The sequence below is a fragment of the Neopelma chrysocephalum genome, unplaced genomic scaffold (genome assembly GCF_003984885.1).
Source record: "Neopelma chrysocephalum unplaced genomic scaffold, ASM398488v2 Primary Assembly neopelma1_23, whole genome shotgun sequence".
Taxonomy (NCBI): domain Eukaryota; kingdom Metazoa; phylum Chordata; class Aves; order Passeriformes; family Pipridae; genus Neopelma; species Neopelma chrysocephalum.
The window spans coordinates 23,126,257-23,139,393 of NW_020897691.1; the positions used below are offsets into that span (position 1 = coordinate 23,126,257).

General features: G+C 39.7%; 1 protein-coding gene across 4 annotated transcripts in view; it reads right to left on the reverse strand.

The window, feature by feature from the left end:
- Positions 1–13,137, reverse strand: part of LOC113970935 (vacuolar protein 8-like) — a 34,042-nt gene that overhangs the window by 20,814 nt on the left and 91 nt on the right. The window contains exons 2-6 of one of the 4 annotated variants that reach the window (XM_027690392.1): positions 8,166–8,250; positions 5,872–6,132; positions 2,654–2,773; positions 1,587–1,706; positions 390–509 (exon numbers count right to left, since the gene is read on the reverse strand). In XM_027690392.1, coding sequence (XP_027546193.1) covers positions 390–509; positions 1,587–1,706; positions 2,654–2,773; positions 5,872–6,097 — 586 coding nt within the window. In that variant the 5' untranslated portion in view covers positions 6,098–6,132; positions 8,166–8,250. Of the gene's footprint in view, positions 1–389; positions 510–1,586; positions 1,707–2,653; positions 2,774–5,871; positions 6,556–8,165; positions 8,256–13,137 lie in introns of all 4 variants that reach the window. The other 3 variants (XM_027690376.1, XM_027690385.1, XM_027690398.1) reach the window with 3 other exon arrangements.

The window sequence follows — 13,137 nt, forward strand, 5'->3', positions numbered from 1 at the left end:
AATGGAGAGCACTTACAAGGAGTCTTAAAAGAGCTTGGCTTTCTTGGTCTAGTAAAATGAAGGAGCCTCATCAGCATAGACCAGAGAGATAGAACTACTGAAGCAAAAGCCAAAGTAGACATTAATTAAGATAAGCTGGTCATGAATATATTTAGGATGAAAATCAGAGAAAGGTTTGTAATCATAAGAGAATGAAGGTCAGAAACACTAAGAAAAATTCCTTAATTGGAATGTCAAAAGGTTGAACTTATGATGTGGGAATACCAAAACTTGCTGCTGCATCTTATGACTCTTAAACCAAATGTAAATAGGTTGTTTTTTCTTGAAATGTGATCTAAGAGTTGAATGAATTCATTGCAGATGATAAAGGGAAAGAACAGCACACTCACCTGAAACAGCCAAAGTCATGATGCAGGCACAGGAATTACACTGGACAGTGGGATCCTCTGACTCAAGTAGATCCAGAATTGGCTCAAGTAAACCCATTTGAACAACTAATTCTTTGTCAACTATTCATAAATTCCAGAAAAATAATGGACAAATAAAAAAATAAAGAGTTAGTGCCTCTGTGGAAAGAATATATCATTCTTTGACTGCTTTTGGAATCTATATTATAATTATACAAAATAGATCTAAGATGGAAACAGTCTGATAGCCACTCACAGTCCCTAGCTTGGTTTGCTAGATTCCTCTTCAGACTCATGCAAGAGAGTAAGAGATGTTCAAAGGTTCTAGGGTAGAAGGTCCCAAATATTTCTGTTAGCAATTCTGTTTACAAACATAAGGGTAATTTTAGAAAGAGCAACTGCAGCTTTCCAATAGGTTCATAATTTACTCAGCACTCCCCTCACTCTTTGTTTTTCTTCCCTTTAAATATTATTTTTTACTTGTTAATAGTGACATTATATTATTTGCAGCAAAATCTTTTAAAAAAAGAAAAGAAAAAAGCTAGCTTCACTGAAGACTGACCCTGTCTTCTGCTGCTATGGGATTGAGTGATGGAATACTTGTGGCCCAGGTGCCAGGAGTGCAGTAGTAGATGCAATAAGGACTCCGTTGACCAGATGTGAGGTGTTCGTGCCCTGTCTATCAACATAAACTTTATTGGGAAGTTTTTCTTCTGCAGATCCCAGATCCTATTTCAATTCCATTTGCCCTATTAGTTACAGAAGAAAGTGAATTCTACTAAATGTTTTAAGTTTTTTTTTTATCTGCAAGAAATTTAAGACTAAGGTCCAGTTCATAAATAACAAGAAAATGAGCACTGTCTCATAGATAGAGTTTATTTCTAAGAGTTTTATCTGTTGTCTGAAAGCACAAGTGTTGGGCTCTCAATCCAAGAATGAGAACAGAATTCCCACACCAGTCTGGGAATAATTTATCAGCCTTTGCGCACAGATCTAAGAACTCTTGCCACGTGATATAATCAGCTGGAGGGATCTTATATATCTTGGTGCCACTAGAACACGGAAAAAAGTAATTTAGATTTGTGTAGACGTGGGTGTGTAGATGTGCCTTCCTTCTATATGAGTCTGGCTGAAGAGATACTTTTTCACCTGAAGAGAGATGTGCTGTTAATTACTCACTATGTCCTTCCAGCAAGAAGTTGACAAGGGACAAGGAAGACATCTGCTGCACCTCCAGGTCAGCAGACCGTAGTAAGGCATAGAAGGGTTCCAGATGCTCCACAGGCAGGGGGATGTTCACTGCAAGAAAGAGAGGAAATATTCATGAGTCTCATTGCTCACCATAGTCACATTTTTCCCTTATTGATCTTAAGCCTCAGGTGCTCTCATACATAGGCTGAGTGGTATTCCCCTTCATTTAAATTCCACTGCTATTAGCAAACAGGGCAAGTTTCCTGAAAAGGTTTTGAATAATCAAGTACTTCAAAAACATCACGGGAAGGAAAGCAGTATGCCTTGCTACAAAGTAAGTCATTCTGCCTCACAGCAGGTCCTTGTGTTGTGGCTACCTGCACTTTTTATCCAGCAAAAAAACATGGGATAAAGTTATTACGCCAAGTGACAGAATATTCTCTTTGAAGTAAATTTAAGACAAACAAATAGATAATAAATTGCAACCCACTTGTTGCTGGTATTTCTACCTTTTTGTAGAGCCCAAAGTCTTGCTGGAATTTTATTTGGGATATCTAGGTTGACTCCTAACCATTTACAAATTACCTCAGGAGCCAAGTGCTCCCACAGAATAGTTGCGACAAAGGAGAATGTTTCCTTCATAAACTTTCACTACAATCTGGCCTCTAGAACTTTGTCCTCTTTCAAAAACTATATAATATAAAACATTAGCTGGTCACTATGCCCATGTCCTTCCCCTATATTTTGACTGTGTTGCTCTCAGGAGATTCAGTATACACTAAGTACTTTGAGTTCTGCTGAGTTTTACAGAAGTATTACAATTACATAAATGACAGTCTTTTACAATCACGAGAGATATATCCTCATAGCAAAACCGTGAACTGACTCTGCCTACATGGCAATGACAGCATTTCCATTTTCCTTAGCAAACAACATAGCATGAAAAAAAAAACCACCAAAACTTTCCTTAATGAATCAAAGGGAATTTCACAGTTGGAAATAATACTTTTATTTATAATTATGTGAAAATTTTTTAATGCACTGAGATAACTTACTGTGCTGACTCATATGCAGGTAATAGAGGGCAGCTGACTGCTGTAAACCTGGGTTTTCTGAAAAGGCTAAGGTCCCCAAGGCCTCCAGGGGGTCCTTTCCAAGGGGTGACATTTCAAAACCTAAAGATGTACAATGACAGCACAGGCTCAATTACACCTGAAAAGGGTTAGTTTACAAAAATACATTAAAATTTATAGCCAACCAAACACATAAGGATTTTTGTACTGCAATAACTCCATAAAGCGCATCTAGCCTTATTTGTGTTTCCATGAGCAGAAGCAATAGATGAATTGGGAATAACATGTTCTTGGCAATGCCTCTTGTAAAGCTCTCAAAGCTAGTGATTCAAAGTGAGAGAAATTATAATTTTTAGACACTTTTATGTTATCTAATATAAATGCAGGTGTTCTTGTTCTCCATAAAAATCTTTATCTTTTTCTGAATTACAGAAGATCTTTGTTAAAAAAATATCTACTGAACGTGGTGTTCTTAGTTATGAACTATAGAAAGAATATATATTTTTAATTTACTACATTTGAAGTTCACTGTGTTTCCAATCTTGGGTATTACAATAATACCCAATCATTTTTTACAATAAAGAATTTAAGGGAATAGCAACATGGATTGAAATAGATTTGCCTCGGGGTCTAGCATGAGTCTACCTGTACTCAAGTATGATAGTTACCCTATGAATAAACCAGGTGTTCAACAATAGCCATCAAGCAACAGCAGTCATGCATGACTTCTGAAAAGTCACTGTATAAAATAATGTGTGGAATGGAGCAGCAGAGAGGAAAATAAAAGGGACATTGAACCAATGCTCAGTAGTATGAACTGAGCTGAAAAGGTAATGTAGTACAAATTGACTGGTGAAGCACACAATTATAAGATATGTTTTCAGGCAATAGATTAAAGCCATGCATTAATGATTGAAATATCTCTATGAAACATATCTAGCTACTTTACCTCCCACAGGAGAAAGAGATGTGAGGGTTGTGAGGGACATGAGCTTTCATGCCTCTGTGCAAAACTCAGCCAATATCTCATGCCATTAGAAGCTGGTGACATGTCAAGACCAGCAAACTCCTACTTTCAGGATTAGGTAAATGAGCTTCACAGAAGAACTGCTTCATATAAAGATCAATTTTGTTTAATAATTAACAATAAACACAAAGGGAAGGACTGGCCTGTGTGTGAAGGTTTTAGAGAAAAAAAAACAAAAATCTCTTCACGCGGTTTAATTCTGGTCCTTACGCACTATCTGAATCTTCCACATATCTCTGTTTTTGTTTGGGAGAGTAATAAAGCAGAAACCACTCAAAATCTTCACCTGCCTACAATATCAAACATTTGCCGCCCTAGCTAACAGGTGAGTATGATGATCAATCATGAAGTCTCTCCTTGCATGCAAATTGTCCAAACACTGGCTTCCTGCTTATTATAATCTATTCAGAACTAAGGATGAGCTTGCTCCATCTTGGAATAAAATACACAGGTGAGTGTTAAAGTAAGAGGGATGTGTCTTGGTTCTCTTTGTGAGGCTACTTGTCTCCATCTGTCTTAGCACCAGGATTTGGCCACTCAGAAAATTAACCTCGGTTCTGCTTCTTGGGTGCTCTGTATGTCCTGTCATGGACAGTGGGACCTCCCTGAAAGCACACATTGCCATCTATGTACTGCTGTCAGAGAAGCTCTAGGCTTCCTGCTGCTGTACCCCAACTCCTGAGGATCCAAGCCAGACCAGCCTTTTGAAGACTGATCTCAGAGAAGAAAGGATCTCTCCAGAAAAACATACACTTGGTCTTTACAGGAAGCACCAGTGAGTGCTGCAAGGGGCCATTCTGGCCCCACCATTTTTTCCAGAGCGCCCCTTCATTACACCTGATCTATCAGCTGAGCTGGGATACTGCCAAGACATTCTCTTATACAGTCAGGAGCATGCTAGCCTTTGAAGAAAAAGTTCAGCCGTGGAAGATCTCCACTGTATAACAAGCTAAAAGATTACCCCTATTCTGGGTATCAATGTCAGGATTTAACCAGTGCTTAAGGTTCAACAATTAGTGAACCATACCAGCAGCACAGGACCCACCACTTTCATGGGTAATGACACCAGCTAATACCAGCTGAGGCTAATTCACACATGTTGCCAACAACCAGCGTCACAGCAATTATTGCAAAGGTTGTTCCGCGACAGATTATTTCAAACAGCGTTAACTGTGTCACACCGAGGAAAAGCGTCTCTCCTGGTTCCCCTCACATGTTCGTTTTATGTTCCCAAAAAGGCAAGTAAAGAAATAGTAGTTTGTGTTCCACACCTGTCACACAAATGAAAGTAAAAGGCTATGCAATTCTGTATAGTAGCTTTAGACCAAAGTAGCCAAACTTAAAATAATATACCCAATTAGCTGTGAGACACAGCAAAACCAAACAAGCAACGGCCCCTATCTAAGCTTGAGACAAGCACTGTTTTTAGGTTGGACAACTGACAAAATACACTCATAAAAGATGACTGCAGCAGTGAAATTAAAAAAAAACACCCACAAAGTTTTCTTATTGATATTGTTGTATCTTAGGACAGGACAAAGAGGACATCACACATAGATAAACAGGGGAATTAGGCAGGTAGCCTGTAAAACATAGGAGATAGATGAAGAGTTATTGATATACTATTATTCAAGCAGAAACCCATGACTGTGCTTAAGCCTGGTCTCTAAAATGTTTGCACAAAAACATAGTTTCTTAGAATCCTGGGAACCCAACTATGCTTGTCCCAGGGTGACTTTGACCTTCCCCATATATAGCCCAGACAACCCTAGCACAAATCCAAGTGTTCTGCAACCAGCCAATATGGAGGTGTTCAACTGTGCACATCACACTGTGATTTGCCTGCTCACAGCTCAGGTCTTGGCACAGCTTGTCTCTAGCTCTGTGAGCTCAGTGACTGACTTAAAAGAACTAACTTCGATTACTAGAAGGACTCACTTTTATGAAACATGGGTTATGTACTAAGAGTGGTGGCAGAGCAAGAAAGTGACTGACCATTTCTACCTAGATCCAGCTGTGGCACCACTCGAGAAAGTGCTCTGTTGCTCTGGCCTTTCCTACATCATCACCAACTGCCCATGCCAGAGCAGATCAGCTAGCAATCTGCTCTCAGCCCACAAAATCAACCTCCTTGTTCTTTCACAACCCTTTAGAAAAAGACAAGTCCTCTTACCTGTTTCAATGTGCTGCAGAAACTCCTGTGCTGTCACCCTCTCATGGGGCTGTAGGACGGGCTTGTACAGCTGTCTGGTTTTAGAGCTGTTTTGTTTTAAGCAGGAGCATTTGCTTATCAGAATCAAGCATTCCTTGACACTGTGCACCAAGTCGGAGGACATCCTCTGAACAAAGGCTACGAAGTCCCGCAGCAGCTGCATGCATCGTCCACATAGTTGACCCATTCTTGTTCCAAGAGCAGCACCAAGCAAGAAGAGAACTAAGGAGATGGAAAGAAAAGTTTCTTCTCAACTTGTCCACTTTTTGCTCTAGCTAGCTTCCTCAGTGTTTGTTCTGTCTCACAGAAGTTAACATCACACCCTATGTGACTGCTGTAAAGCAGACAATCTTCTGCGTCCAAAAAGCTACATTTTACAAGACTGGTTTCTGCAGATCTCCTAGAGTGTACAAATTATTATTTAAAAGGCTTGACTGGAGACACGATCAAACACTTTGCTTGAAGAAAAATAAAATAATGACCTAAACACAGTTTGTGGAGAACAAATGGAGTTTAAGTCCCGGAGCATCCACCAAAGACTTCATGAGGCTAGAAAAGTTCTGGAAAACGCAACCTCAGTTTTTGTAAGACAGCTTTCCACATGAAAGGTAGGCACCACCTTGCCTGCATGAGTACAAGCTGCAGCTACCAATGGGAGAGGAAGATAAAAAAAAAAAAAGAAGGAGAAAGTGAACAGGTTTTTCCAGTTTTTGCTGAAGCACAGACCAGAACAAAGGCACTGTTGGACAAACAACTCATAACTCAGTCAACTGAGACTTTGCAAATCAACAAGAATAGAAAACTGGAAAAAATTAAAGTGGCCAAATGAATTTAGCACTGTTTTCCTCCTGTCAAGCAAGTCCTGCAAAGTGAGCTGGATAAGCTAGCAATGGGAGAATGCAAAAATTATCTGCAGTCTTCATGCAGAGAAAGGTAGTAAAAGGAAAATGAGCAGTTCTTCTTTTGCTCCATCCTTTTGCTTACTTCACCAGTCTAGCGCATGTGCCCACCCTTGGCTGAACAATTTTACAAATTACCCTAGTCTAGTTAATGTAGCATGAAGTGATATTTGTAATATTGAAGTTTCCAGTAAAATCTGGTTTGATTCAAGATCACTTTAATTAGGGATCCTGTAGGTACTGGTCTTCTGAGTGTTGATCACTTTTATAAACTTCTCCTTATTCATGGATTTGATAGATTTATTCTAAGTTTTGCATTTGATACATTTATTGGTAAGTATTAGCCTTACTGTCCTTTAATAGATCTTTTGTTTCTAAATAAATCACGTTTGAAAATCAACTCTGTTTTGCATCCATCTCCAAGCACTCATGAACAGGCTCACCCAAATCTCACTGGTCTGTCCAGCTACTGCTATTTCTTCTCTTACTTACACATGATGTACAATCCTAAACATCCACTGGTCAGATTATGTGACCAATACATCAGTTCTTGAACAGGCAGCAATCACAAGTATTGAGGCCATGTTGCTGAGAACACAGCTGCGTTGGGCAGGGCACGTCTCTAGGATGAAGGACCACTGCCTCCCTGAGATCCTGCTTTACGGTGAACTTGCCACTGGCTGCCGCAAGAGAGGAGCCCCGAAGAAAAGATACAAGGACTCCCTGAAGCAACAACTCAGCCTCGGGCATATTGATCACCATAACTGGTCTACTCTGGCCTCCAATCGGGAGGCCTGGAGACAAACCATTTATAACGCTGCTGATGCTTTTGAGAAAGCACGCAGGATCACCCTTGAGGAGAAAAGACAACGCAGAAAGAATCGAGCCTTGCAGAATATACCACCTAAGGAGTCTTTCTGCTGTGTCTTTTGCAACTGGACATGCCTTTCTCGTATTGGCCTTTTTAGCCACCAACGCGCTTGCAAGAAACGTGGGTAGAGCCCTTCCCAAATCTTCGTTCGCGAAGCCTAGCCATGATGATACACATGATGTACTTTTCCTAAACACAAGTATCACATGGTAACTACACCAGTGAACCAAAAGGTGTGAGACCTCTAACACATAATGCAATCCATTACAAAGAATCAGGACTTTGATTTTTCTGGCTGCTTCCTTGACCAGTTCTGCAAGCCTACTGAGTTCTGACCTCTGTTTGGCTTCTTAATATTATCAAGAGCAGGGCTAATATTTCTATTTTCTCACTATGTCTTCTGGATCCTTTCAGTAGGGATCTTCTCAAGCGTGGGGAAACCATGTGATCGTCAGGTCCTGCTTCTGCCACTGCTTGCTCTTCACCTTTTGCTCACGATCTTCCAGTCTTCAGCCTTCATCTAAAAGCAGATCCCTGGTAATCCATTGCATGCTCCTTCTACCTCTTACTCTGTTCTGTATAATGAATAGTAATGTTTAATGGGGAGACATTTTAAAGGTAGTTTGAACTGTACTGCACTGAGATGAGAAAAAAACAAGACTGTTCCAATGAAACATTTTTTAGTAATGACTGCATTTCTGTAACATGTTCTTACTAAGCATTTCAAAATGTATTACAAACACTAAAACAGCTTTTCAATACATCTGTAAGGAAGATATTCCCAAAATCGCTTAAAAACAAATTTCAGAGGTGCTGAGCTCTTGCATTTCCATTTTAAAGAAGTGCATAACACCTGAAAATTAGTGTATAACTTGTCTGAAGGCATAATACTCAGGTATCCCAATACCTAGTTTGATGATTCAGTCAGGAAATTGTTCTTTGGTTTGAAACCACTACTTGAAAGATAGTGTAGAAGGCTGGTTTGTGGGTCTTCAAACATACTCTGAATTCACAATAGCTGCTGTAAAGGTTATGAATGCAATGTTTTTGATTAGTTTCATGACTTTAATATGTTTCCTTTCTGACTAAATAAAATGTCATCTCAAGTCTGCAGAAGGAGAAGATACAGTTGTAATCTTATAGTGCTAAACCATTCTGATTTAATTCTTCTACAGAACATGTTTCAAATACTAAGCATCCCACACTCAACATCATCATTTTTTTTTCTCTAAGGAAAAGAAAAATCAGTTCCTTTGCAAAGTGTTAAAAAAGCCTCTCCAAACCATTTCCATTCAGGTGTGTGCAAAAGAGACTTCCAAGCACTAACATTATTGTATGAAGGCTATTTGGAATTCTGTATAAATTGCATTTGGAAGTTTAAATATATTTGCCAAATAATAGATGAATGCTGTAGTCAAATGGTACTTTCAGTAGAGAGCTTCCACTGGTCCAGCATTTTATCTGCTGTGTAGCTTCTCTACAAATTACAGAAAATATTGCTTTTGAGTACAGTCCCTTTAGCATCTGACACTCACAGTGGGTTCGTTTTGTTTTGAATCAAGAACAGCAAATCTTAAAAATATATTTGTTAATCTGCTATTTCGCTCATGCAGCATGCCACTACTTGAACCACTTCTTGTAACAGAAATTCCTTAATCCAATTTGCAATGGTGCACAACTTTTGGTTGCCCAAAAGTTGACTGGCACTGGAGAGATGTATACAAATACCCTCTATACTCCTCTTTCATATATTACCTAGAGCCTCTTCATACTAACAGGACACAAAACACCCTCAGGCTCTGACATGAATATCGGAAAAAACAGGTCAGCTTTATCTGAGCTATGCTAGCAAAATTATAGCTCCAGGTTCTGGATTTTATAAATACTGTTATCACTGTGATTTTAATCAATGGAAAAAGGATTTTTGGGGACTGTAGAGGAGAGGCAGTGATTGAAAACTTATGTAGTCTTATTTGACTTGTGAGCCAGTCAAGCGAGAAAACAGATACTTACATGCTTAAACAGCAGTAAATGGAATTTTACATTACTCAAGAATCCAAAAATTTAAAAAATTTAACTAATTAAATTTGAATTTTATAAATTTATTCCATGACATTTTTTATTGCAACTTTGTCTTATACACGTTTCTTTCACTCTCTTCTCTCTCCTTCCTGTTCAAGGGTGATGAAATCACTGTACAGTTTAGAAAGCTGTATGATGGCTGTGCATTACTGCTTGGTTAGCAACAGATGTGATTTTAAAGGTTATAGCTCCCCTAATGCCTAGCAGGTCTTTATTGTTCCCATACCTGCAGTTAAGGCCTCCTCACTTGTACTAATTCAGTGCAACTGCTCTGTAAACTGGTTTGAACAATTTCCAGATCTATGAAATTTTGTGACTACAAAATACCAACAGAAAACAATCAACAAACCACAGGACTTAAGTTCTCAAACTGGACCTACCATTAACAAAAGAGTAGAATAAAATAATGAATTTGAAAAAGATGATTGGGGAAGCTGAACAACTGTAAAGCCTGAGTCTAATGTGTGCAATTTACATTACTACTGAGCTCTTTTATATATTTGTGTATATATATATATATATAAAATATATAATAAATACATATAAAAATAGACACTTGTGTATGTGTGTGCATATATGTATATATTCACCACTACAATTTCAGGAGGAATTCAGATGAACAGTAATGGACTACAGCCATTTAAGCAGGTGGGAAGTCAGATGTGAGGACTTGATAGATCGATTTGTGAAAATCTGCCAGAGGCTACTTCATTGCAAAGCTAGGCAGAGCTTCATTTGCATTCATTTTAATTTTGTAGGGTATAAAGGAAGTTGTTCTCACTGCATCAAATTCCTTGGCTGAGGTATTTGCTCATCCTCCTTCAGAGGGAGAGTGCCATCTACTGAAGCATCTCCTTGACGCAGCTTCCTTGAGCCTTGTCCCACTCATGGATTGACAAAATCCACTCAAAGGGGTTGTAAAACGGAACAAGGTTTTAACAGGAGGAGCAGCTGCTATAGATGTGGATGTCTTGAGTACCAGCTACATGTAAAGGACCAGGCCAAAGATGGTAAGTAACACCACTGACTTGTGCAAATCTGCGCTACAGTTTTTGAAGAGATTAAAGACAGCCTCTTTCTGTCTTTCTTCATTCCTAGTAAATCTTTGGAACATTGGTTATACTACCATTTTGTAACTCTTAGGAGTGGCATTTCCTGATGAGACAATCCAGTTTCACTGCTGACTACTAACGATGGACTTTACTACGCATTCCCTGTTTCTATGTTAGTGCTCAGAAGATGTACAACTTTGCAGTTGTCTCACTGAACAGTGAGAACATCTGCTAACAGTCACCAAGAGTCTGGCTTGGGCTGGTGACGACACAGTATTATTGTACTGCTTTGTCTTTATGTGTCTTCATGTACCTTCCCATTGCCTTGCACTGCATATTTTATTGTAAATTTTCTGGACTATTGCTATATTCAAATAAAGCAGCAGTTTGTGTCATGCCCAGAGCTACTGTCTCCTAGGATAATAATAAGCACATAAATTGAATTATTTTTGGTATTTTGTATTGCTTAGTAGCAAAAGATAGTGCCTCTAAAATATCAAATGCAGGTCAGAAGTGCCTATGTACCTTAGAGGTTTGAACAAACTGTATAAAAACTGTATAAAAAATAATCTCAAATTTTACAAGATAAATTATCCCAATTTTACAGGATAAATTATAGTCAGGGCATCAAGAGGAAAGGGAGACCAGTCAGGTTGTATTTCATATCAATACTCCTAGAAAGCCACTGGTTTGATGTGTTTCAAAGCACGAGTGCATGTCCTGCTGTTTTTGCTACAAAGGGGCTTCACTGAAGGATCACACAGTCCAAATGTCAAAAGTTTGGTAAAACAAGGAGTGAACAAAATTTCAAAACAACTTGTATTAATTGTCATTAGATAAATATATTTGAAATAATTAAAATATATTTTCAAAAAGTTTCATGTTATAGTTTGTTTCCTCTGGGCATATAGCATGTTGTCTTGAATACAATGGAGAACTGAAAGAGTAGTAGTCTCCACCCTTTCTGTCCCAATAAGATACATCCCATGTATCTTATGTTGGCTTATGTCCCACAAATCTTTGTTGGTGCCAGTGGGATTGAGTGCACCCTCAGCAAGTTTGCTAACAACACCAAGCTGAGCGGTGTGGTCGACATACTAGAGGGAAGGGATGCCATCCAGAGGGACCTGGACAGGCTTGAGAGATGGGACTGTGTGAACCTCATGAAGTTCAACAAGGTCAAGTGTAAAGTCCTGCACATGGGTCAGGGCAAAAAACTTAAGAGTTGGTTGCCCAGAGAAGCTGTGAATGCCTATCCCTGGAAGTGTTCATGGCCAGGCTGGATGGGTTTTTAAGCAAACATGGTCTAGTGGAAGGTGTCCCTGCACGAGCCCCCCACCAGTTCTCAGGACCATTAAGAAATAGGAGAAGGTGTACTGCATGCAGCCAAATCCCGTGACAGTTCTGAAAACCTTACAGGCCCTGGCAAATTGGCTTCCTCTCACAAGTTCATTGTCACAGATCAAGGAGCCTCCTCCTAATAGTGCCTTATTACAGCAAAAGGTATAGCCTGTGTGCTGCACTTGAGGTACAGGTTAATTACACCTACCCCTGCAGAAGGGGAAAAAACCCTTAAAAGGGGTTGTGTTCCTCTCTAGGCCAGACCATTCATCAGTTAACCACAACTGGTGAGAACTAAAAGCTTTCACTGTATTTATTTCAGTACCAACTACTCATCGGTTGCTGCCTCCATAGAAGACCAAGCTTAAAAAAAACTTAAAAGAAATAGATCTAGGTAGTGCATCACTTTCCCTACACATGAAACAGCCAACCAGCATTTGGGGATTATGTCTGCTTCGCATATTATGTGCCTTTTTCCTCTATCATTTGTTTTGCCTGCCTCACAGTCAGTTTCCCCTGAATTTAAAAACTCAGTTAAAATGGTCTATGTGCATCCTTTCTTGCTATTTTTAATATGTTTTTTCTTGTCTCAGAAATAATATGCAATAGCCTTCGAAAAAATAAACAAGCTGTGTAAGATTTGAGTAGCGGGAATTGCTCATCGATGCTCTCAGGCACACGGTGTGATTCGTGGGGATGGACCTGTTCAGGTCTGAGAGTTGGACACGGTGATCCTCGTGGGTCCCTTCTAACTCAGCATATTCTATGATCCTGTGAATTTTAGGACCCGGCCAGCCTACACACATCCTGTGCATCAGTCAATACTGCTCCCTCGCAGCCGTCGGCTGCACTTTCCCGGTGGCGCAGACCCCCTGGGCGCGCTTCTCCCGGACGTGGCGCTGCTGTATCGCACCAAGGCGACGGGCGCCCATCTGCTGCAAAGCTGCTGCAGTGAAGCGCCGCGGCACCGCCATCTCCCTAC